The sequence below is a fragment of the Bufo bufo genome, chromosome 7 (genome assembly GCF_905171765.1).
Source record: "Bufo bufo chromosome 7, aBufBuf1.1, whole genome shotgun sequence".
In the NCBI taxonomy this organism is placed as follows: Eukaryota; Metazoa; Chordata; class Amphibia; order Anura; family Bufonidae; genus Bufo; species Bufo bufo.
The window spans coordinates 145,852,304-145,879,653 of NC_053395.1; the positions used below are offsets into that span (position 1 = coordinate 145,852,304).

General features: G+C 46.9%; 1 protein-coding gene across 2 annotated transcripts in view; it reads right to left on the reverse strand.

Annotated features, from left to right (window-relative positions):
* The window catches only part of FAM117B (family with sequence similarity 117 member B), a 62,835-nt gene extending 35,904 nt beyond the window's left edge, over positions 1-26,931 (reverse strand). The window contains exon 1 of one of the 2 annotated variants that reach the window (XM_040439385.1): positions 26,159-26,931. In XM_040439385.1, the coding sequence (XP_040295319.1) occupies positions 26,159-26,714 (556 nt within the window). In that variant the 5' untranslated portion in view covers positions 26,715-26,931. The remainder of the gene's footprint in view (positions 1-26,158) is intronic. The other variant, XM_040439386.1, reaches the window with a different exon arrangement.
* Between the last annotated feature and the right edge of the window lie 419 nt (positions 26,932-27,350).

Genomic DNA, 27,350 nt, shown 5'->3' on the forward strand with positions numbered 1-27,350 from the left:
AAGAAAGACGAGACAGAGGGGATATGATAGAAACTTTTAAATACATAAAGGGAATCAACAAGGTAAAAGAGGAGAGAATATTTAAAAGAAGAAAAACTGCTACAAGAGGACCTCGTTTTAAATTAGAGGGGCAAAGGTTTAAAAGTAATATCAGGAAGTATTACTTTACTGAGAGAGTAGTGGATGCATGGAATAGCCTTCCTGCAGAAGTGGTAGCTGCAAATACAGTGAAGGAGTTTAAGCAATCATGGGATAGGCATAAGGCCATCCTTCATATAAGATAGGGCCATAGTATTCAGTATATTGGGCAGACTAGATGGGCTGAATGGTTCTTATCTGCCGACACATTCTATGTTTCTATATGTGTAATTTTTTTGGTAAATAAATTCCATTAATCCATTCACAATGTCATGCTCTTCCAGAGGTTTTTGTAAGATTATTGGGCAGTTTCTCTGCCTACAAGATATTATCACAGATGCTTGGTTTACTTTTGCAGTTCTCAAAACTGAATTTGACTCAGCAGAGATCACATGCCTCTTCACAGCAAAAATGTTATAACATGAACAGAGTTGAGAAAAATACCTTAATCCTAACTTCTACAAACCTATGAATGCAGAATCAACCTAATCAAACTAATATGAAAAGTTGTTTAAATCTTCATCTACTTGCATATTATAAGTTATACCAGCAAGAATTAGTCTTTATGTAGAAAACTATGATTTAAATCAAGCCTTACTGACTAGTGATTTAAATCGTGATTTAAATCAAATCCACCTTGACAGTAATCACTATGGAGGAGATTCATCACGACCAGTGTTTCCATACGCCAGTCTTGATCCCCTGCGCGCCGCAGTGAGATGCACCTAGTTTATTGACAGATGCCTCTTAATAAATTAGGCCCATCTCCGACACTCCGAGCGCCAGAAACTCAAATATACAAAAGCCAGGGGCTGGTGTATACTTCAGCTATAAAGTATGCTGATTTCTGCAAGTCTGGCAGGCCACCGCTAAGCCCACCCCATTTTTGCATCACTTTACAAAAGTGGCGAGGCGCTCAAAAAGTCACAAATTACGGCACCGATATGTTGTGTGCCACAATTTGCAACTTTTCACACCACAATAGTTTTGTCACCTTTGATAAATTCCCCCTCCCCAAAGTATGTCACACTGGTCTTGAGGTCCTATTCGACTTAATAGACTACATCACCTTCCACATACTCTGCCAAGAGGGATGTGAGGGTGTAGTGACATCACGAGGTCATCCTGCATTATTTTTCTGCAGCGACTTCCGCAAAATCGTAACATTTTGTGCAACGATGGTGTGCGCCAAACTTAGTGACTTTTAGTCGCCACTTTTCTGGAGTACAGGTGATAAATGCCCTCTTAAAGTGTTTGTCATCAGATTTAACCCCATTAAGCTAGCTGACATTAGTGATGTGCTAATGTCAGCTAAACCTAACTAGCCTACTCCTACTTTTATCTATGCCCCCGTTACGTCAGAAATCTAACTTTTATCATATGCAAATTAGCCTCTAGGAGCAGGTGGGGCGTTGGTTCTGCTCCTAGAGGCTCAGTTCTCCCACCTTTGTCGCCTCCCTCCAAGTCCTGATTGACAGGGCCAGGCAGCGCTCGCATCCGTCTGCCAGCCCTGTGCTCTGGTGAAATCTCGCGCCGTTCAGTATTCGGCACAGGCGCGATGAGGAAGCTGGCAGCCTGTGAGCGTCTTTCCCTCACCGCGCCTGCGTCGAATGCTGAACGGCGCAAGATTTCACCAGAGCACAGGGCTGGCAGACGGATGCGAGCGCTGCCTGGCCCTGTCAATCAGGACTTGGAGGGAGGCGACACGGGAGGCAACAAAGGTGGAAGAACAGAGCCTCTAGGAGCAGGAACTAGAGGCTAATTAGCATATTATAAAAAAGTTATATTTCTGCAGTAACGGGGGCATAGATAAAAGTAGGAATAGGCTAGTTAGGTTTAGCTGACATTAGCACATCGCTAATGTCAGCTAGCTTAATAGGGTTAATTCTGGTGACAGAATCCCTTTAAGCGTATTCTCTACAAATGGTCAAATATCTGTTTAAAGAACTCCCGCAAAAAAATTTATTCTCCGACCTGCTAGAAAGGTGCATGATGTAATTTGTAGCGAATGTCATTTTCTTACCAGTGTCTGTATTTGCGAGTTAGGCTACTTTCACACCAGCGTTTTTACTGGATCCGGCAGGGTTCAGCAAAACCGCTTCTGTTACTGATAATACTACCGTCTGCATCCGTCATAAACGGAACCGGTTGTATTATCTTTAAGGCTACTTTCACACCAGAGTTTTCAATTCCGCTATTGAGATCTGTCATTGGGTCTCAATAGCGGAAAAAAACGCTTTCGTTTTGTCCCCATTCATTGTCAATGGGGACAAAACTGAACTGTATGCACTAAAATGCATTCCATTCCGTTTGGTTGCGCTCCCATCGTGGACAGAATAACCCTGCAAGCAGCGTTTTTCTGTCTGCGATGTGGTGCGGAGGAAGACCATAGAAAGCAGATCCATCCACCTTTGACTTTCAATGGTGTTAAAAAAAAATAAAAAAAACACTAGTGTGAAAGTAGTCTAACATTGCCAAGATGGATCTGTCATTAACTCCATTGAAAGTCAATGGGGACAAAACATAACTGAACGGAGTGCTCCAAAATACATTCTGTTCTGTTCTCATACCGGAGAGCGGTTTGCTTTCCGTCCTGGGATGCGGAGCAAAACGGATTCGTCATGACCTACAATGCAAGTCAATGGAGACGGATCAGTTTTGCTCCGCATCCCAGGACTGAAGGAAAACCGTAGCATGTTGGGGGTTGCTCTCCAGTACGAGAACAGAACAGACTGTATTTTGGAGCACTCTGTTCTGTTCAATTATGTTTTGTCCCCATTGACAATGAATGGGGACACAACAAAAGCGTTTTTTTTTTTTCAGTATTGAGACCCTGTGATGGATCTCAATACCGGAAAATATTAACGCTAGTGTGAAAATAGCCTTATACCTCCCTAATGCTTCTCATCTGTGTCATGTGACCAGCAATCAGACTCACCAACTGACACAGCGTCTTATGTGTGGACAGGAGGCCAGTTTCTCCGTGTGTTCCTATAGGAGCCTCAATGTCTGTTACATAGGACTGAATAGACGTAACAGACTTCCTGTTGGACATCAGAGAGTTGGTCACATGACACAGCTGAGGATCAGAAGAGAGGGGATAGCTCACAAATACAGACACTGATGAGAAGACTACACTCACTACAGATTACATCATGTACCTTTCTAACAGGTCAGAGATTAAGATTTTTTGCAGGAGTTCTTTTTTAAAGGGGTTTTGCCATCTCAGACAATGGAGCATATCCCAGTGTCTGATAGGTAGGGGTCCCACCTCTGGGACCTGCACCTACAATGAGAATGGAGCAGGGAAATGAAGGGAGGGCGCAATGCGCATGCACAGCCGCCATCCATTCATTTCTATGGGGCCACCAGAAAATAGCCGGGCCCATTCACTTCTTTGGGAGCAGCGCTTGGTGGTGGACGGACCCCGGGAAATCCGGGGTCCTCCAGCCACAGCTCTCCCCGCTCCGTTCTCGTTGTAGGTGCGGGTCTCAGAGGTGGGACCCGCTCCTATCAGCCAATAGGGACATATCCTAGCGATATGCCCCCATTGTATGTGATGGGAACACCCCATCAAGTCCTCGTTCACATTTCCGCGTCTGTTTGACGTCCATGGAAAAATCTGTTCATGTTTTATCCGTGAAGGATCCATGCTTGGACCGTGTGTCATCTCATCTGTATTCCACGGACACTGTTCAGCTAAAAATTAAAGGGGTTTTCCGAGCTTTTAATACTGATGACCTATCCTCTGGATAGGTCATCAGTATCTGATCGGTGGGGGTCTGACACCTGGGACCCCCGCTGATCTGCTGTGTGAGAAGGTATCGGCAGCAGCGCCGTGGCCTTCTTGCAGCTTTCCTTAGGCCAGTGATGTCATGTTCATTGGTCACGTGGCCTAGGCACAGCTCAGCCCCATTAAAGTGACGAGGCAGCGCTGCGATACCATGTACAGCTGCTATACAATGTACGGCAATGTGCTTGACGAGCATACAGAAGGCTGCAGCGCTCACAGGAGCTCCAGTTCCTTCTCAAACAGCTGATCGGAGGGCGTCAGACCCCAACCGATCCGATACTGATGATTATCCCGAGGATAGGTCATCAGTATTAAAGTCCTGGAAAATCCTTTTAATCTCCTATCAGTGAAAAACAGACCAAACCCAGATGCCATCCGTGTTGTGCCATTTATTTTTCACAGATCCATAGACTTCAATGGGTGTGTTTGGTCTGCATCAATGACCAAAGTAATGCATGTCTGTTTTTTTCCACTGACCCACGGGTACTTATGCCGTCTGTAAAAAATGCGGAGAGCATACATCAGTGAAAAACGGAAATGTGAACGAGGCCTAAAGGTTTTTTTTTTAGGCGTTTTCTTTTGGTGCATTTTACTTAATTGCACCATACTCTGGATATGTAATCTTTTTCTGCCATTTTGTCCCATAGACACCCATTGATTTTGACCCTACTTCAAATAACACAAGTGACAACATGAGTTGCGTTTTTTTAATTGTGTATTTGCATTACTTTTTTTTTTTTTAGTTAAAAGTAATTTTTTTTTTTTTTACAAACTGCTCTACAGAGGAAGTGATATTACAGGAGACTACATACTTTCCGATACAAGAAGGCAAAGTTTAAAAAAATAAATAAAAATCATTCAAAACAAATGTGCTCAAACACACTATTAGGCCAAAAATGCCACAAAAAACGCTATAGGGTAGATTTATCAAACTGGTGTAAATTAGAACTGGCTTAGTTGCACATAGCAACCAAACAGATTCCACCTTTCATTTTTCACAGCTCATTTGGAAAATGAAAAGTGGAATCTGATTGGTTGCCATGGACAACTAAGCCAGTTCTACTTCACACCAGTTTGATAAATAATAAAACTGACAGCATCCAGACTGAACACTGAGCCATTCAGTTCTATGAGCATTGTTTTCCGCTGGCCACCTGCCCTTTCAGGAAAAACCCCAGTATGTTCTATCTTCCTCTGTGTGTCCAGCAGGACCAGCCCATTCAACTCAATGGGTTAGGGCCAAACAATGAGGAGGCACAGAAGCGCTCCATAGTGTTTCCCTGGGCTTCCGCTCAGTGTCTCTACTCTGTTAGAGAATGGGTCAGCATCCACAATACTGTCTACTTGTCTAAAGCCCACACTCCGTGAAGATATAAGTGAGGGACATGAACATGTGGAGTCACTGTGGGTAGAGATACATGGAGCTAAAAACAACAATAAATTACTAATAGGAGTTTACTATAAACCGCCTAATATACCAGAGTCCACAGAAAATCTACTACTAAACGAGATAGACAAGGCGGCAAATCATAATGAGGTGGTTATTATGGGGGACTTCAACTACCCAGATATAGACTGGGAAACTGAAACTTGTATATCTCATAAGGGAAACAGGTTCTTGGCAATAACCAAAGACAATTACCTCTCCCAACTGGTTCAGGACCCGACTAGAGGGACGGCCATACTGGACTTAGTATTAACCAATAGACCTGACAGAACAACAGACGTGCAGGTTGGGGGACACCTGGGAAATAGTGACCATAAAGTAATAACCTTCCAATTATCATTCAAAAGAGTGTTTCTACAGGCAGGAACAAAAATACCAAAACTTCAAAAAAAAGCTAAATTTAGCCAACTAAGGGAGGCCATAGGCCTAACTAACTGGGACAAAGTTCTCAAAAATAAAAATACAGCCACAAAATGGGATATCTTTAAAAACATCCTAAAATGCCATTGTGAGAGGTACATACCGTATGGTAATAAAAGGTTAAGGAACAAAAAGAAACCAATGTGGATACATAGAACTGTAAAGAAAGCAATAAATGGCAAAAAGAAAAAGCATATAAATCACTAAAACAGGAGAGTAGCACGGAAGCACTGAAATACTATAAGAAAAAAAATAGAACATGTAAAAAACAAATAAAAGCGGCCAAACTAGAGACCGAGAGATTAATTGCCAAAGAGTAAAACTAACCCTAAAATAATCTTCAATTATATAAATGTTAAAAAGTATAAATCTGAAGGTGTCGGCCCTTTAAAGAGTAATGAGGGGGGAGTCGCAGAGAGCGACGAGGAGAAAGCAAAGCTGTTAAATATTTTTTTCTCCAATGTATTCACTGAGGAAAATAAACTGTCAGATATGTAAAAAGAGATTTTTTGTGAAACTCACCTGTAAAATATTTTTCATTGGGGAACACAGACCATGGGTATAGCTTAGAGGTATTAGTAGGAGGGACACTATGCAAATACAAAAGAGCTCCTCCTCGGGCTATACCCCCCGACTCCACCAGGAGGAACTCAGGCGTTACAAAAGCAGTAGAAGGAGCAAGAAAAAAGTATGGAACCATCGGACCAAGCCATAAGGTCCAACCACAAACAGAAACTGAACTGAAGACCCCTCCTGCAACAGGCAGAATGGGTGGGAGCTGTGTCCCCCAATGGAAAAGTCGAGAAAAAGATTTTACAGGTGAGTTTCACAAAAAATCTCCTTTTCACGTACTTTTATCCATTGGGGGGACACAGACCATGGGACGTCCTAAAGCAGTCCATGGGGTGGGAAAAAAAATCTCAGCACCGCCAGGAGGAACATCCAACGGTCAAACAGGAACCACAGCCTGCAAAACCCTGCGGTCAAGACAGCATCAGCCGAAGCCAGTGAATGCAACTGATATAACTTCGTAAAGGTATGCAAGGGCGACCAGGTGGCTGCCTTACCCAGCTGAGACGCAGAGGCACGAGTGCACCTTGCCAAGGAAGCCCTCACCCCCCTAGTGGAGAGATCGGAAAACTAAGCCGGGGGAACCTTACCACGAGCGCGACAAGCCGCGGAAATAGCCGAGCAGATCCGTCGCGCCACAGAGACCTAGGAGGCCGCCAGACCCCTACGAGGTCCCTCAGGAATCACAAAGAGGGAATCTGAACGGCGGCCAGAAGCGGTAGTCGCGAGATACACCTTCAGGGCCTGTACAACATACAGGGAATGTAGAGCGCGTTCCTCTGGGTTTGCCGGGGAAGGGCAAAAGGAGGGCAAGACAAGATCCTCGTTAAGGTGGAAGGGAGAGACCACCTTGGGCAAAAAGGAGGGAACCGGACGGAGCCCAACCGTATCCAGGAGAAAAAAACAGAAAAGGCTCCTGGCCGGAAAGATCGGCCAGCTCAGACACCTGTCTGATGGAAGTTATGGCCACAAGGAAGACCACATTCCAGGTGAGACAAGTCAGGGAGACCCCTCTCAGAGGCTCAAAAGGGGTCATCTGCAGAGCGCACAGGACCAATTAAAATCCTAAGGAGGCAAGGGGGGAACATACGGGGAACCGAATGTGCCACCCCCTGAAGAAGGTCTTCACAGGGCCCATAAGAGCAAGGGACTTCTGAAAAAGACGGCCAGCGCCGAAAAACCTGACCTATCAGGGAGCTCAACGACAGTCCCATCTCAAGGCCGGACTGAAGAAACAACAGCACCATCGGGATGGAAAAACGAAGGGGAGGAACCCCGAGTTCTCACCAAAAAATCAGTAAGGCCTTCCAGGCACGATAGCAAATCCTGGAGGAAGCCGGCTTCCTCGCACTGATCATGGTTCTAATCACTGAAACCGAGAACCCCCTCTTCTTCAGGATGGCGGTTTCAACAGCCACACCGTTAAACGAAGAGACCGTAAATTCCGGAGGAAGAGCGGGCCCTTGGACAGTAGATCCTTTCTGTCGGGAAGAGGCCATGGGGCGTCCGCCAACATCCGAGCCACATCTGAGAACCACGCGAGGCCACTCTGGGGGGATGAGGACGGTCAAAATCCCTTCCGCCTCGATCTTGCGGAGAACCCTCGGTAGTAGAGAAAGCGGAGGGAAGACGTAGAGGGGGCTGAAGCCCTGCCATGGAGACACCAGCACGTCCCCCCCCCCATACGCCTTCGGATCCCGGGAAGCCCAGGAATCGTTGGTGGGATTCCGCGATCGGGGCCTGCAGTAGGCTTAGGAGCAGCAGGGCGGGCGGACTGGGCCCTCTAGCGCCAGGAAGGCTGGTGAGACCCCCGGCGGAGGAAGCAGAGATGAACACATCTAGCCGATCCCCAGAAGGTCTGGAAACCCCAAAGGGGAGATTAGCGAGGGAGCGTCTGGAGGAGGCATTGGCATCCCACACATTTAATCAGACCGAGATGGCTAACATGCGGGCAAAGAGGGAAGCAATGTCCCTAGAAGCTTCGCAAAGAAGCTTAGAAGCCCGAGACATCTGGAGAACCAAATACAGTGTGTCAGTAGACGCCACCACCAAGAACTGGCGGAACAAGATGTGAGTAACCACACCGAGAGAGCACTGGCCACCCCCGCGGAGTCAAAGGTAGGTCACAGGGATGCGCCTGCCAGTGAAACATGGACCTGCAAAAAGAGTCTATGCACCTGCCTACAGCGTCCTGCAAAGAGGAACTGTCTAAGACAGGGAGGGTCGTATAATTGGCTAGTCTGGCCACTGGGGGATCCATCTTAGGGGGAGAAGACACCTCTCTTCGCCGTCAGCAGGGAAGGATAAAGTGTATTCATGCGCTTGGTGGCCAAGAACCTTGTTAGGACGGCCCCAGATATGACCGCGGAAAAATCCCACATGGACCGGGAACGCGGTAGTTTCCGGCTCCCTGGGCGGAAAAGGGGGGAACTCCTGACTAATGAAGGAGGAGAATCCCTTTGGAGAATAAGGGTGTCACGGACAGTCGCCACTAAGTCAGCCACCATGGTGGAGAGCTTAGGCGAGGGGTCCCGCTCCATGACCTGGTCCGAGCCGGACAATTCCCCTTTAGACTTGCTCTCCCTAGGGAGGGGGGAGAGCCGTCCGAAAACGCCACAGGCGAGGAGGGGGGGGGGGGGGGGGGGGGGACGGAGTCATCCGAGGTGGGATGCTGCAGCTCACGCTGCCTTTTCGTAGTCAGGCGCCCACTGTGGGAACCACTGAGAGGAGATTGAGTGGTTGGCGCCTCAGGATTAAAGGACACGGCTGCCTTGGCGACTAAGACCAAATCAGCGGTCGCGCTGGACATGGCCGATGCCCAAGCAGGGACCGCAGGCGCCTAGAGACGGAGTGGGGAGGTCTTTGAAAACCTAGATGAGTACCGCTGTCTCCGCAGAGGCAGGATTGCGTCATGCAGAGGGAGGACTGGGCTGAGAAGGAGTTATCCTGTCCAGGGGCAGGGCACAAGGCACAGGCGACAGAAAATAGGCTGAATGGCACACCTGACAGGACCCCGATGGGGCCTGAGAAATGGCTATGGCAGACCCCAGAGACCTCCCTCATCTCTTTTTTTTTTTTTTTTTTTTTAACTTTATCTCTACACCTGCTTTAGGCTAGCGGCAAGGTCTGACAAAGACCATCTATATCTGCTACAGGCAGGAGTGAATTAGGCAAAATGGCTGAGATAAGAATTAGAAATTCTCCTACCAGTTGTCTTAAATGTCCCACCACTCAGGCAACGGAAGAGGAGCTCCAGCGGCGAGGAGCAGGGGAAGTCACGCGAGAGTTCGGGGCTGCACACAGCGAGGAGGAAGCGCCAGATCGGAACTGAGGCTCCGCCCCTCGGCCGGGTCATAATGGCGCAAAAAGAGCGCGTGCGCTGTATGAAAAAATTGATCCGTCGCCACCAGGGTCCCCTCACAGCATATAGGGGGCTAATATCCCTGGGGTGTAGGAAGGAAGTGCTGCCGGCAGCTGCAGCGGTGAGCACTACCGCCGAACTCAGAGGTGCGTCCCCTGGCCTGAACCGACTGGAGGAAAAGGAGCGATGCCGACAACTTGTTCTCTTCCTAGGGAGGGGGGAGAGTCGCGCATAGCGTGCCAGATGCAGAGCCTGCCATAAAGGCAGGCAATATGTGCCTTTAATAAAGAGTCCCACGTGCCTCCAGAAGAACTCCTATCTCTGCTTCACCCAGGCAGCCTCAGGAGTAAAGAGGATGCAGAGAGGGAGGAAGGAGAGGGGGGGGGGGGGGAATGGCAGGGATGCAGGCAATACTTATCTGCTCCTGCAGAACTTCTCCCTCGACTCCAGGACCAGCAGGGATGCACCTCTTCAGACTTCTGACTCCTTGCCCAGGAGTGCAGTGCTCTGGTGGAGGGTGGCAGCAGGTGACCCAGTGGCTGGTGGGATACCAGAGCTGCAGGTCGAGCCCGGATCCACTTGTCTTCTTTGGGGGGCAATGGAGGCAGCCAGGCAGCGTCCCAAAGACGGCAGCAGGCACTCCACGGGGGACCAGAAAAGCGCTATGCTGACCTGTGTCCCCATCTAGAAATAACAAACCGGAGTAGAGATAGTGATCGTGTCAACCTCCTTCACCGGACACTAAGCAAAGACTGAGTTCCTCCTGGTGGAGTCGGGGGGTATAGCCCGAGGAGGAGGAGCTCTTTTGTATTTGCATAGTGTCCCTCCTACTAATACCTCTAAGCTATACCCATGGTCTGTGTCCCCAATGGATAAAAGTAAGAGAAAAAAAATTCCCCATTAAAAGTGCCCTGTCTGACCCAGGAAGAAGTACATCAGCGACTTAAAACGATTAAAATAGACAAATCGCCAGGACCGGATGGCATACACCCCCGTATCCTAAGGGAATTAAGTAATGTCATAGCCAGACCCTTATTTCTGATATTTGCGGACTCTATACTGACAGGGAATGCCCCACAGGATTGGCGTATGGCAAATGTGGTGCCAATATTCAAAAAGGGTCCAAAAACAGAGCCTGGAAACTATAGGCCGGTAAGTTTAACATCTGTTGTGGGTAAACTGTTTGAAGGTTTTCTGAGAGATGCTATCTTAGAGCATCTCAACGGAAATAAGCAAATAACACCATATCAGCATGGCTTCGTGAGGGATCTGTCATGCCAAACTCATTTAATCAGCGGCGAATCAATGGATGTCGTATATCTGGACTTCTCCAAAGCATTTGACACTGTACCATATAAAAGGTTAGTATATAAAATGAGAATGCTCGGACTGGTAGAAAACGTCTGTATGTGGGTAAGTAACTGGCTCAATGATAGAAAACAGAGGGTGGTTATAAGGCTACTTTCACACCTGCGTTCAGGTGTCCGCTCGTGAGCTCCGTTTGAAGGGGCTCACGAGCGGTCCTGAACGCAGCCGTCCGGCCCCAATGCATTCTCAGTGGAGGCGGATCCACTGAGAATGCATCCGCCTGCCAGCGCTCAGCCTCCGCTCCGTGAGCGGACACCTGAACGCTGCTTGCAGCGTTCGGGTGTCCGCCTGGCCGTGCGGAGGCGAGCGGATCCGTCCAGACTTATAATGGAAGTCAATGGGGACGGATCCGCTTGAAGATGACACCATATGGCTCAATCTTCAAGCGGATCCGTTCCCCATTGACTTTCAATGTAAAGTCTGAACGGATCCGCTCAGGCTACTTTCTGACTTAGAAAATTTTCTAAGTTATAATGCAGACGGATCCGTTCTGAACGGATGCAAACGTCTGCATTATCGGATCGGATCCGTCTGATGAAACATCAGACGGATCCGCTCCGAACGCTAGTGTGAAAGTAGCCTTAACGGTACATACTCAGATTGGGTCACTGTCACTAGTGGAGTACCTCAGGGGTCAGTATTGGGCCCTATTCTCTTCAATATATTTATTAATGATCTTGTAGAAGGCTTGCACAGTAAAGTATCAATTTTCGCAGATGACACTAAACTGTGTAAAGTAATTAACACTGAAGAGGACAGTATACTACTACAGAGGGATCTGGATAGATTGGAGGCTTGGGCAGATAAGTGGCAGATGAGGTTTAACACTGACAAATGTAAAGTTATGCACATGGGAAGGAATAATGCAAGTCAGGCTACTTTCACACTAGCGTTCGGAGCGGATCCGTCTGATGTTTCATCAGACGGATCCGCTCCGATAATGCAGACGTTCGCATCCGTTCAGAACGGATGCGTCTGCATTAAAACTTAGAAAATTTTCTAAGTGTGAAAGTTGTCTGAGCGGATCCGTTCAGACTTTACATTGAAAGTCAATGGGGAACGGATCCGCTTGAAGATTGAGCCATATTGTGTCATCTTCAAGCGGATCCGTCCCCATTGACTTCCATTATAAGTCTGGACGGATCCGCTCGCCTGCGCACGGCCAGGCGGACACCCGAACGCTGCAAGCAGCGTTCAGGTGTCCGCTCACGGAGCGGAGGCTGAGCGCTGGCAGGCGGATGCATTCTCAGTGGATCCGCCTCCACTGAGAATGCATTGGGGCCAGACGGATGCGTTCGGGGCCGCTCGTGAGCCCCTTCAAACGGTGCGCACGAGCGGACACCCGAACGCTAGTGTGAAAGTAGCCTCACCCGTACATACTAAATGATAAAACACTGGGTAACACTGACATGGAAAAGGATCTAGGAAGTTATAATAAACAGCAAACTAAGCTGCAAAAACCAGTGTCAGGCAGCTGCTGCCAAGGCCAATAAGATAATGGGTTGCATCTAAAGGGGCATAGATGCCCATGATAAGAACATAGTCCTACCACTTTACAAATCGCTAGTCAGACCACACATGGAGTACTGTGTACAGTTCTGGGCTCCTGTGAACAAGGCAGACATAGCGGAGCTGGAGAAGGTAAAGAGGAGGACAACTAAAGTAATAACTGGAATGGGGCAACTACAGTACCCTGAAAGATCAAAATTAGGGTTATTCACTTTAGAAAAAAAGACAACTGAGTGGAAATCTTTAATATATATATATATATATATATATATATATATATATATATATATATATATATATATATATATATATATATATAGGGTTGTTGCGGGTATCGAAATTTCGATACCCAATCGATACTTTTGTCCCGGTATCGATACGATACCGGGATTTCCGTTTTTTCGATACTGGGCTGCGCTTCTGCGCAGTCTAGTATCTCTGAACATGAGCGCGCTGCTATCGGCGCGCTCATGTTCTCTCTCAGCAGCACGGGGAGAAGGAAGCTGTCCTCCCTCCCCCTGTGCTGCTGCCGCTGCCACCAATGAGAAGAGAGGGGCGGAGGAGGGGCGGCAATGAGAAGAGAGGGGCGGAGGAGGGGCGGGCGCACTGCGCCACCAATGATAGGATTACTATCGGAGCGATGGGAGGAGACATCAGCTTCACTAGTGGGCGTTCCTTTTCCCTGCGCTGCGATTGGACAGCGCTACAGCCAGGGAGAAGGAACGCCCACTAGTGAAGCTGATGTCTCCTCCCATCGCTCCGATAGTAATCAGCAGCATGTGGAGCAGGAGAGGAGACAGTAATGGGGCACTGCGGGCGAACGGAGCGGCGCCCAGGACTAAATGGTGAGTGCTGAGACATCGCTGGGCGCCGCTCTGTGTGGCCTAATAGTGAAAGTCTGGACTCATATACAGTAGTCAGTCTTTAACACATACAGGAGGCGGGTGCCGGCAGCAGAATCGCATTGCCGGCACCCTGCCCCTGACAGGGAGCTGCGATCAGCGGCAGTTAACTGCCGCTGATCTGCTAGTACCCGCCTCCTGTATAAAGGGGTAAAATCATTGGTGGTGCAGTGTGCCCCCCCCCTCAATCCCCCCATCCCATTAAAATCATTGGTGGCACAGTGCGCCGGCCCCTCTCAACCCTCCAGTATTAAAATCATTGGTGGCAGTGGCCACAGGGACCTCTCCACTCCCCCTCATTGGTGGTGCAGTGGCAGCTTCTGATCGGAGCCCCAGCTGTGTAAGCCTGGGGCTCCGATCGGTTACCATGGCAGCCAGGACACTACAGAAGGCCTGGTTGCCATGGTAACATCCCTGATGCTGTGTGCACAAAGCACAGAGCAGCAGGGACAGTGTGGAGTCCTATTCACCCTGATAGAGATCTATCAGGGTGAATAGGAAAAGGGATGAAAGATCCCAGGTTCTAGCCCCTAAGGGGGGAAATAGTTATTAAATAAAAAGTGAAAAAAAAAAAAACACTAAAATATGAAGTATAAATCACCCCCCTTTTCCCAATTTCACATATAAAATATATAAATAAACATATTACATCGCCACGTCAGAAAAGTCCAAACTATTAAAATATAAAAAAAAAATCTAGGTGGTGAATGCCGGAACAGAAAAAATAAAATAAAAACTGCGCGATTCGCCATTTTTAAAAATGAGGAATGCACGTGGCTTTTTTTGTTTATTTTTTTCGCGTGGTATCGAATGGTATCGAGTATCGCAATACTTTTTCATGGTATCGAAACCGAATCAAAAATTTGGTATCGCAACAACTCATATATATATATATATATATATATATATATATATATATATACACACACACACATACATATACAGTACAGACCAAAAGTTTGGACAAACCTTCTCATTCAAAGAGTTTTCTTTATTTTCATGACTATGAAGGCATCAAAACTATGAATTAAGACATGTGGAATTATATACATAACAAACAAGTGTGAAAAAACTGAAAATATGTCATATTCTAGGTTCTTCAAAGTAGCCACCTTTTGCTTTGATTACTGCTTTGCACACTCTTGGCATTCTCTTGATGAGCTTCAAGAGGTAGTCCCCTGAAATGGTCTTCCAACAGTCTTGAAGGAGTTCCCAGAGATGCTTAGCACTTGTTGGCCCTTTTGCCTTCACTCTGCGGTCCAGCTCACCCCAAACCATCTCGATTGGGTTCAGGTCCGGTGACTGTGGAGGCCAGGTCATCTGGCGCAGCACCCCATCACTCTCCTTCTTGGTCAAATAGCCCTTACTTTCAAAGTTTTCCCAATTTTTCTGCTGACTGACTGACCTTCATTTCTTAAAGTAATGATGGCCACTCGTTTTTCTTTACTTAGCTGCTTTTTTCTTGCCATAATACAAATTCTAACAGTCTATTCAGTAGGACTATCAGCTGTGTATCCACCTGACTTCTCCTCAACGCAACTAATGGTCCCAACCCCATTTATAAGGCAAGAAATACCACTTATTAAACCTGACAGGGCACACCTATGAAGTGAAAACCATTTCGGGGACTACCTCTTGAAGCTCATCAAGAGAATGCCAAATGCAAAAGGTGGCTACTTTAAAGAACCTAGAATATGACATATTTTCAGTTGTTTCACACTTGTTTGTTATGTATATAATTCCACATGTGTTAATTCATAGTTTTGATGCCTTCAGTGTGAATCTACAATTTTCATAGTCATGAAAATAAAGAAAATTCTTTGAATGAGAAGGTGTGTCCAAACTTTTGGTCTGTACTGTATGTATATATATATATATATATATATATATATATATATAATCAGGGGTCAGTACAGAGATCTATCCCATCATCTATTTATCCCCAGGACTGTGACGAGGGGACATCCTCTGCGTCTGGAGGAAAGAAGGTTTGTACACAAACATAGAAGAGGATTCTTTACGGTAAGAGCAGTGAGACTATGGAACTCTCTGCCTGAGGAGGTGGTGATGGTGAGTACAATAAAGGAATTCAAGAGGGGCCTGGATGTATTTCTGGAGCGTAATAATATTACAGGCTATAGCTACTAGAGAGGGGTGTTTGATCCAGGGAGTTAGTCTGATTGGAGTCGGGAAGGAATTTTTTATTCCCCTAAAGTGGGGAAAATTGGCTTCTACCTCACAGGGTTTTTTTTTGCCTTCCTCTGGATCAACTTGCAGGATAACAGGCCGAACTGGATGGACAAATGTCTTTTTTTGGCCTTATGTACTATGTTACTAACCAGTGAACACAACCAGTTCTTGTATACTGCGGACCGCAATACGGGCACGGGCTGTACAAGTTTGTGTGCATGAGCCCTTTAGTGCGCGGTCCACCTTTCACTGCTGGGAGATGCTGTGTGCAGGTCAGCGGCATTACAAAGGGTAGCAGTCATGGCGGTTTCTGCTGCAGAGTACGCAGCGGATTTTACCAGCGTCAACATCAAGAGTGTGAAGAGGCCATACGAGTAGCACAGCAATGCAGACACTGCAAACACACAAGTCAGGTTAGACCATTAGAGAGCGCACACGTAGTAATAACTGCACTCCTGGCGGCAGCACAAGTCTGCATTGAAATATTTAGGCCTGAGCAGCCAATAACGATGAATACGCTCCAGACAGTAAGTACCAAGTAAGTGCAGAGCTTAAGGCGCTATGACATGTATGACAGTAACGAAAGGGTGCGGCTAACAGTATTACTAAACATGACATTTTCAAAGCAAAATATGGTATGTTGCCTAGAACGTGGGTTATGAGGACAAGCGGAGCACTGCTGTATCTTACACATCTTCCCTCTTTATATACACTGCCTGCTGAAGTCCTACCCACAATGGGCTGCTCAGCACAGTAAACAATGGGGGGCTACATAACAGTAGCCCACTACAGAGGTTTTCAAGAAAACACACAAATGCTCTTCTACTATAGCTTATAATGCATCTCACTGTTACATAATTCATAACACAGCTGCAACTTGAACTTGGAAAAATACTGCTACTAAGAAGAATAAAAATCTGATTGCATAAGAGCATGTGGAGAGCGGCAGCTCCGCTTTCATTGCCAACTCCTCTTGTACTGTACGTACACTAACTGGAAAATACATTATTCTTTCATCATAAGAAAGTTGCTCTAGGTCAGGAAGTCACTGCTATAGTCTTCCTAATAAAACTTCAGACTGGGCTTATGGGCCCACAAACATACGACAGATACTTTGAAATCAAAATCTAATTTGTAGCCAGCAATCAACTTTATAAAATCTGCAAAAACAGGTTTCATTAGGTAAAAATACCTAAATGTGACTCTTCTGGAGACAGATGCACAGTCCAAATCAGCGACTTGTGATTCTCCTCATCAGTGACAGGAAGGCTCTGTTCACATTTAAATCTATAACACTGAAAATCCCATCACATGACCGATCACCATCGCAGGCAGGATTACAATCCAAGCTGGTTTTACATGGGGCGATGCAGCGGCCGATTGTCGGGAAGGAAGCGATCCTTCCCAACAGTCGGGTTGCTCGCTCGGTGAAGAGGACCGTGCATTTACATGCAGCGATCTCCTTCACTGTATGAGGACGAGGGATCACTATCGTCCCCATACAAAATCATGGCTTCTGAGCAGCAGATCGCTGTCCTGAAACTATGATCAGTGGTGCCTGCACGAGTAACGCTCATTCATCGGGTGATCAGCGGCACATTCAGACAGGCAGATTGTCGGAAACCGTTTGCAGGAATGGTCGTTCCCGATAAATCGGTGGGTCACGCGCAATGTTTTATGTAGAAAGTGCCAAAAACGGTTCTGCAAGTAGTCATGGTCATAAACCCAGAATACCTGAACGGAGTTTGGTTTTTCACAACCATAGGCAGGACGTGCACAAGGGAAAAATGCGGGATTTTCAATCTGCAGACTCCAAAACAGATACAGTCGTGTACATGAGGCCAAGGGGTTAGTGTAGCGCTACATTCCCACAGGTACCTGAAAGTCTCCGCTGCTCCTGAGCGACAGGCTGTGAAATGCCTCTTTGCAGACAAAATGTCCGCGTACATTCTGGTGCTAATGTGAGAAATCTCACGCTATGCCTAGGAAATCATCACCAGCCCCGGGCCTGCAGGCTCTTGGAGAGGACTGATCGGCTGCGCCTCCCTCAGCTCATCCGTATACTGCACATTACCACAGCTCTACAACATGAACCGTGTCATATCTGCTGGATACATAGTAACTCCTCAAGACTCCATCCATAAGTCTGCGCCAATATTAAAGAAGCACCCCCACAAAAAAATGTATTCTCTGACCTGTTAGAAAAGTACATGATGTAAACTATAGTGAATGCAATTTTCTTACCCGTGACTGTATTTCAGTAATAACCTCCCTGCTGATCCTCAGCTGTGTCATGTGACCAGCACTCAGATTTCCAACTGACACAAGACAGGAAGTCCGTTACGTCTCTATTCAGTCCTATGTGACAGACATTGAGGCTCCCATAGGAACACACAAAGAAACTGACCTCCTGTCCACACATAAAATGCTGTTATATAGAAAGTTCAGAGAGTTGGTCACATGACACAGCCAAGGATCAGAAGGGAGGTTATAACTAACAAATACAGTCACTGGTAAGAAGATTACCTTCACTACAGTTTACATCATGTGCTTTTCTAACAGGTCAGAGAACATACATTTTTGTGGGATCGCTTCTTTAAAGGATAACTGTCACATTTAGACCCCAATTTTAATTTTCATATATGTAGCTACTAATAACATGATATTCCAGAATCAGTTACTATTAGGCTCCATTCAGACATCCGTATGTGTTTTGCGGATCCACACATTGCCAGAACTATATAGAAAATGCCTTTTCTTGTCCGCATATGCGGACAAGAATAGGACATGTTCTATATTTTAGCGGAACGGAAGTGCGGACCCGGAAGTGCAGATCCGCAATTCCGGATCCGAGCGGGACAAAGTCTGTCCCCATAGAAATGAATGGGTCCGCAAAATGCGGAACAGAATTGCTGACGAGTGAATGGGGCCTTAGACTGACTTACCCCATATTTTATAGCTCAATTAATGTAATTCGGTTTTGCCGTGTGTGATTCACTTTCTTTTTTCTTTGCTGGAAGGAAACACTGCATAAAACGCAGATACAGTCATGTGAAAAAATTAGGACACCCTTTGAAAGCATGTGGTTTTTTGTAACATTTTTAATAAATGGTTATTTCATCTCCGTTTCAACAATACAGAGAGATTAAAGTAATCCGACTAAACAAAGAAAACTGAAGAAAAGTCTTTTCAAGATCTTCTGTAAATGTCATTCTACAAAAATGCCTATTCTAACTGAGGAAAAAGATAGGACACCCTTGCCCCTAATAGCGAGTGTTACCTCCTTTGGCTGAAATAACTGCAGTGAGACGGTTCTTGTAGCCATCTACCAGTCTTCGACATCGGTCTGAGGAAATTTTACCCCACTCCTCAATGCAGAACTTTTTCAGCTGTGAGATGTTTGAGGGGTTTCTTGCACGTACAGCCCTTTTCAAGTCACCCCACAGCATCTCAATGGGATTCAAATCTGGACTTTGACTTGGCCATTCCAGGACTCTCCATTTCTTCTTTTTCAGCCAATCTTTGGTTGATTTACTAGTATGTTTTGGGTCATTGTCATGTTGCATGGTCCAGTTCCGCTTCAGCTTTAATTTTCTAACTGATGGTCTCACATGTTCTTCAAGCACCTTCTGATACACAGTAGAATTCATCGTGGATTCTATGATGGTGAGCTGACCAGGTCCTGCTGCAGCAAAGCAGCCCCAAACCATGACACTTCCACCTCCATGCTTCACAGTTGGTATGAGGTTCTTTTCTTGGAATGCTGTGTTTGGTTTACGCCAAACATGTCCTCTGCTGTTGTGTCCAAATAATTCAATTTTGGACTCATCTGTCCAAAGAACATTATTCCAGAAGTCCTGGTCTTTGTCAACTTTATCGCTGGCAAATGTCAGTCTGGCCTCGATGTTTCTCTTGGAAAGCAAAGGTTTCCTCCTTGCACACCTCCCATGCAAGTTAAACTTGTACAGTCTCTTTCTGATTGTAGAGGCATGTACTTCTACATCAACAGTAGCCAGAGCCTGCTGTAGTTCTCGAGATGACACTTTAGGGTTTTTGGATACCTCTTTTAGCATCTTGCGGTCTGCTCTTGGGGTGAACTTGCTGGGGCGACCAGTCCTGGGCATGTTGGCAGTTGTTTTGAAAGCCCTCCACTTGTAGACTATCTTCCGGACAGTGGAATGGCTGATTTCAAAATCTTTTGAGATCTTTTTAAATCCCTTCCCAGACTCATAGGCTGCTACAATCTTTTTTCTGAAGTCCTCTGACAGCTCTTTTGCTCTCACCATGGTGCTCACTCTCACTTCAACAGTCAGGAGCACACCAAACTAAATGTCTGAGGTTTAAATAGGGCAAGCCTCATTCAACATGCAGAGTAACGATCTACTAATTATGTGCACCTGGTGTGATATACCTGTGTGAGATCTGAGCCAATTTAAGAGGGAATACATGTGAGGGTGTCCTATCTTTTTCCTCAGTTAGAATAGGCATTTTTGTAGAATGACATTTACAGAAGATCTTGAAAAGACTTTTCTTCAGTTTTCTTTGTTTAGTTGGATTACTTTAATCTCTCTGTATTGTTGAAACGGAGATGAAATAACCATTTATTAAAAATGTTACAAAAAACCACATGCTTTCAAAGGGTGTCCTAATTTTTTCACATGACTGTACATTGTGGAAAGAACCACATGCGTTTTTTAAATAAATTTTGACACATCCAAAAATGGGGCACTGCCTGTATAAAGAACAGATTTCTCGTCTCATTTGTTATCCACTCCTGGTTTTGGCTTCAAAAAGAAAGGGGGGTCTGGACAGGTTCATATTCAGAAAAAGGAGTGCCTTCATAAGAGCAAGGCGAGCCCTCATCCTGGAGACATTGGGCTGATCTGAACTATCAGGTTTAGGCTACTTTCACACTAACATTAATACTTTCCGGTATTGAGATCCACCATAGGGTCTCAGTACCGGAAAAAAAAACGCTTCCGTTTTGTCCCCATTCATTGTCAATGGGGACAAAACGTAACTGAACAGAACAGAGTGCTCCAAAATGCATTCCATTCCGTTCTCATACCGGAGAGCAAACCCCAACATGTTGCAGTTTGCTTTCCGTCCTAGGATGCGCCCACAATACAAAACTGATCCGTCCTCCATTGACTTTCAATGGAGTTCATGACGGATCCGTCTTGGCTATGTTAAAAATAATATAACGGGATCCGTTCATAATGGATGCAGATGGTTGTATTATCAGTAACGGAAGAGTTTTTGCTGAATCCTAACGGATCCAGTAAAAACACTGGTGTGAAAGTAGCCTTAGGAAAGTATGTCGTCCCTCTCACGTCACATCCTCTGTAGAGCGGTATGAGGAAAATACAATGGTAGAAAAAAAACACACCATGCAAATAGTCAGGAGGTCAATAAAATAAGAACAGCACGAATAGGAAAAAAAAGACCTAGAGCATGCAGCAATTTGTTTTCGCCTAAACATTGCTAAAGATACAACTGCAAAAGTCCACAAATAAGCCCAAAAACACCTGTGTGTGACACCAGCTTACACCACAGTTCTCCTGCACCCTCCCCACCAAACTGTTTGTACAGACACATACTGGGGTTCACCTGATTAAAACGCTGCTTTTCTTTTGTATCCGTGGCTCCGTTCCCAAATTATGATACTTTTAATATGCAATTTAGGCCTTTGGTGCAATAAGGGCATCACCATTGCTCTTGTTGCTCCCAAGTTCTGCTCTTTACTGCGGCCAGCCTCTCCCTGGTTGCTTTGCCACTGCCTGGCCCTGTCAATTAAAGCAGTGCGGGAGGAGCTTGACACAGAATGGAGCGCAGCTTGGGGGCAGTAAGAGCAATGGTGACGCCCTAATTGCACCAAAGGCCTCATTTGCATATTAAGATGAAGTATCATAACTTGGGAACAGAGCCTCGGATCAACAAGAGAAAAACAGCATTTTAAACAGGTGAACCGCAACTACGTGTCTGTGCAAACAGTTTGCAAGGGAGGTGGCTGGTTACAGAATCCCTTTAGTAAAAGATACATGAGCCCTTTAACTGAACTAGAGGCCTCATCAATTGGACTTTGGCAAAGTGCATAGCAAGTGATTGAACAACTTCATAAACCGCCATGCACTTAATAGGGTCCACACATCCGCAGTGTACTGCAGATCCGCAATACACCCAGCTGGCACCCCCATAGAACCGCCTATTCCTGTCCACAATTGCAGACAAGAATAGGACATGTTCTATTTTCTTCCGGAGCTGCGGACAGGAAGATCGGGGGCACGGTCTGGAAATGCAGATGCGGACAGCATCCATTCCTGCCCCATAGAGAATGAATGGGTCCACACCCGTTCCGCAATTTGCGGAACGGATGCGGACCCATTCTACGGACGTGTGAATGGCGCAGTTTGTACATGTGTGTAGAAGCAGTAAGAGGCCACTTTCACGTGTCTGTAAGGCAAAAGCAAGAGAATGTACAACACCTTTCCAAGCACCTTTCCAAGTTTTGACTTTCAAATACAGCAGTAAAAGCCTGACCAGAAGACTGCCATGTGCTAGCAGCTAAGACTAGGCCCGGGTGACTTCTGGCCAGTATTTCCCACCATAGGACGATACTTGCTGCCTGCACATGGTGCAGTTATGTGCAGAAAAACCACAGAGTAATACAGAACCAGCCATGTGTATCAGACTAGACAAATCTCATGTAGACTTTGCTTGTTTCTTAGGTGCGGGAGTTGAAATCTGCAGCATATCAGTTGTCGTGTATTTCACCCTTCTCAATAGAAGGTTGAGATTAACAGAAAATCCTCATTAAAATAAAAAATAAAATAAAAAAAATGCACTAAAAACGAGATAAATAGTGCGGATTTATGTATTTTCTTTGTGTGGTTTTGGTGCAGATTTCTTGGATTTTCTGCACACAAATCTGCCCTGTGTACCCTGCACACATTGCGGAGTACGCGCAGTTCCATGAGGAAAATCCAAAGCGTAGGACAGTACCAGCAAAGGGTAGGATATTACACTAATCTCATGGGCACTTTGTGGATTGTTTCCGAGCGGAAATTGACCTGCATTGCAGATTTCAGCCTTTTCAACAGAGGGGTGAGATCTGCAGCAAAACCACCTCTAATCCGCACCAAACTTAGCGATTAGAAATTGCGGATTTTGGTGTGGATATGCTGCAGAAACGCACATAAATCTGCATGGAAATGAGTGTGGATCTATACACGTGCAGGCGGCCTAAGGGCTTGTTCACAAAGAGGATTTTGTACACAGATTTCTGCACACGCTGTCCATACGGTAAGGCTACATGCACACAAACGTATTTGGTTTCCATGTCCATTCTTTTTGCGGATAGGATGTGGACCCATTCATTTCAATGGGTTCACAAAAAATGCAGACAGCACACAGTGTGCTATCCGCATCCATATGTCCGTTCTGTAGCCACGGGGGGAAAAAAAAAAAAAAAAGACACGTCTTATTCTTGTCCGTTTTAGGCATTGTTAGAATGGATCCGCAAAAAAATAAAATAAAAAATGTTGTGTGCCACAAAACACATACGGTCGTGTGCATGTAGCCTAAAACTGCAGGCGGATCCGCAGCAAGCAAAACCATGGCAGAAACCCGGGTGTCAGCCTCTCTGCTCAGAAGCGTTCTAGTGATCAGTGGGGGCCCCAGCATTAGAAGTCCCGACGATCCGACACTTATAACCAACCCTTTGGCTCAGGCATTTTTGGGGAGATTTATCAAAACGAGTGCAACAGAAAACTAGCAAGCAATAAATGAATTCCACCTCATTTTTCACAGCACCTTTGGAAAATGAAAGGATCAATCTGACTGGTTGCTATGGGCAACAAAGCCAGTTTCCCTCTGCTCCAGTTTTGATAAACCTCCCCCTTTGTGGACAAGCCCCATACACATTATACTATAGCTGGCCGATCCCGCCAGATGATGTAGGAGACGTGAAGGGCGCCTGATCCTTTTGTTCTCCTGGGAGATAAGCTGCTGACAGAAGTGTCTCCTCTCTTCATACAGAACACTGTGTATGGGGGAGAGCTGCTGGCCACACAAGCATGCGCTGACAGCTACTCAAGGTGTATGTGGACACATAGGTGCGGATTTACCAAGAAAAAAAAAAAAAAAAAACAGAGACATCCGGCCTGCTTTCTGCGCATTTCAAACCCCGCACAGAAGAAAAAAAGCAAAGTGTCCCTGAGTTTTGTCCGATCTCATACACCATATTAAGCTGCGGTCTTTCCACTCCAGAATCCGCATACAATCTGCGACGTGTGCATGTAGCCTTAGGCTAGGTCTACATAAGGACATTTTTCGCGCGACAATTTATATAATGATAGTCTATGGTGTCGCACTGCAACATGCTCAGTGGGACTGTATTGTTAATGGCCGAGAGGTATTGAAGGTGCTGGGCAGCCATTGACTATACAGACCCACTGAACAGTGCGGTCCCATTAGGACTGCAGCATGGGCGCAAAGCAAGCACAACACGGCGGCACTGTTTGGTCGTACCCTAAGAGGGCCGTGACAACAACCTAAATTTCTTTCAGAGCTGCCCCTATTCTAATAATCCAAGCAATTGTGACTAAACACATAGGAGTCGTGGCTCCTCCATTGGCTGCAGTCCACACACGTGTCCCATTTCCCCATGATATCAGCTGATCCCCAGCCGCCCTCATTTAGGGCGTATACACACTGACACTGCGGTCACCACTTTTTCGGCAGGATTTTCACATAAATTGCAGTACAGAAACAGGACAGGCCCACAACCTGCAAACCCAAGCCTGGAGAATATCGCCCATGATTACAACTGCCATTCATGCGGCTTCCTGGTTTGTGTAAAGGGCACCAAAGGGGGTAACATGATACCCGGTAATAGCACAGTATCTCCTGCCAAGGCCTTTGTCACACGTCCGTGTTGTGGTGACGAGAGAGTCTGTGGTTCATGCATGAAGATGTCCATGAAGGATCCGTGTGTCATGCATATCCCACGTACAATGCTAGGCTGAAGGTTTCCAGAGCTCATCAGTGAAAATCACTGACAGATCTTGGATGCTGTCCTGTTATATCAGCGGTTTTCACAGACTTTAATGGGCGTTTGCACCGCATCACATACCAAAGTAGTGCATGTCTCTGTGACCCAAAGTCAATGGAGTCAGACAAGTAAAAGAGGCCCCAGACTACTTTCACACCAGCGTTTTAGTTTTTTGGTATTGAAATCCGTCATAGGGACTCAATACCGGAAAAAAACGCTTCCGTTGTTTCCCCATTCATTGTCAATGGGGACAAAACGTAACAGAACAGAACGGTGTGCTCCAAAATGCATTCCGTTCTCATACCAGAGAGCAGCATGTTGCGGTTTTCTTTCCGTCATGGGATGCAGAGCAAGACGGACGCCATGACCCACAATGCAAGTCAATGGGGACAGATCCGTGTTCTCTGACGCAATAGAAAACAGATCCGTCCTCCTTTGACTTTCAATGGAGCTCATGACGGATCCGTCTTGGCTATGTTACAGATAATACAACCGGATCCGTTCATGACAGATGCAGATGGTTGTATTATTATCAGTAATGGAAGTAACGCTAGTGTGAAAGTAGTCCAAGCCGGACAGATTCTATAATAAAGCCAAAGGCTGAAGGCCACTAGGCCTGAGGTCTAAGGCAGTGCAAAGGTGCAGGATCGCCATAATGACATCATTGCTACCTCCTGTGCCAGGTCATAGGTGGACCGATGACATCATCACGCCGCCAGAGACCCCATGCAGAAGGTCCTGGCAAGCTCCTGTACAGTAACGCAGACAGCTGGCCAGAAGAAGCCTGAATCGCAGACAGACAAACAGAGGCATTTAGCGGTTTTTTTGTGAGCACTACGGGGAAGGGGTAAGTATTATATACTGGGAGGGGTGGGCACTGTATGTAAAGAGGTACTAATGGGGGGAGGCTAACACTACTTGAGGGGGGGGGGGGCACTATGTTTTAGAGCATGATAATTAAAGAGGCCAGATTTATGTAAATAAGGCAATACTAGGGGGCATTATATGTGCCGAGGGCACTACTGGGGGCATAGAAGGAGGTAAGTCCCTGGTACAATAAAAGGTTGGGGACCATTGTTCTAAACAATTAGTCCCATCCATATTTTTTTTAACAAAATAGATTTCCTGCAATGTGAAGATTTGACGCTCTTGTATTTTTTCCATCCAACACCGAATAAAAAGAAAACCAATTCTGCATCAAATCTACGCTGTGTGACCAAGGCCGAGCAGTGACCGGAACTATAACCATTACTGGGCCCGCAGACCAATCACTGCCGGTCACTGTGGCATCTGGGGCACAGCGCCATCCACAGGAAGCCTCCAGTCCAACAAGACATCTAACAGTTAAAAAACCAGCAGAACCTCAAATACAATGGGCAGACAAGAGCGCTCCATCACCAGGGGTTACCTTTTGGGGAGATGCTCTCTGGGGAGCTCCTCGGCTGCCAGCCAGACCTGCTGACGTTAGACAGGGACACCGGAGACGGGGAGGAAGAGGAGGAGGGCGCCCCCGGTGTGCTGGGATCGGCTGCTGGGCTGGAGATGACCGGAGAGGTGGAGGTAGGGGAGCCCAGGGTTGGCTGGTGGTGGTGATGATGGTGATGGGAATGATGGTGGTGATGATGGTGGTGGTGATGATGGTGGTGCCCCCGGGTGGGAGACGCCCCAGTCTGTGTGGACACGGTCGGGCTGCTCCGGGAGCTGGTGACAGCTGGCGGGGATTCCAGGCCGTTGCCGTTGCCCCCGTTCCCTCTGCCGGGGCTGCTGCTGCGGGGTGAATTGCGGTGGGCGGATCCGTTGTTATTATTATTGACCCGTGTGGGGCTGCCGTGCTGCTTCAGCTGGAAGGGCACCGTGGCCCTCATGGGCTGCAGCCGGCTACCTGGTGCACCTCCGGTACTGCCGTTAGCGGGAGTCGCCGGGGGTGTAGGGGAGCCATTTCTCCTCACCCGCTGCTGGGACATAGCCCTCTCTTTCTATAGAGTCCCTTGTGTAAAAAAAAAAAAAAAAAAGGCGGCAGTTCCGACAGCCAGCGAAAACAGTCCAGAGACCGGCAGCGGTCACGTGGTGAGGTAGCGGGCGAAGGGCCCTCGGTGTCGGGGCAACGGCTGCTGCACCTGTGGAGCCCGCGGCAGCTGTGTCTGGAGACAACACAACACCCTGTGCGCCTGCGTCCCGCCCACCGACACTCTACGGCCTCCCTGATTGGTCGCTCGTCTTCCACCAATAGCAGCGCGCCGTTCTGCGGAGCAACAGTAGCTGACTGGCTGCTGAGCGTTTCCTAGACGCCGTCTGACCAGTGAGCTAGCGGTTCCCAGGCCTTCGGGGAATGAGTATGAGGCAGAAGTAGTGAGGAGGCGGGAAAGCGCGCCCTCACCTCTCTTCTGGGCAGCTCAGCGGCATCCAGTCACCTGCCAGAGGTTGTCAGTCATGGCGCAGGGAGGCTGGGCGAAGAGCAGCAGCAGCAGCAGCTCCTCTGTCGTCATGGCTGTAGTAACAGGAGAATGCCTCTGTCATCGGCTTGTGAGGGGGAGGGCGTCTAGTACAACATCTGTCTATGAATGGCTTTTCCTAAGCCCACGTTACTGTAGAAAACACCC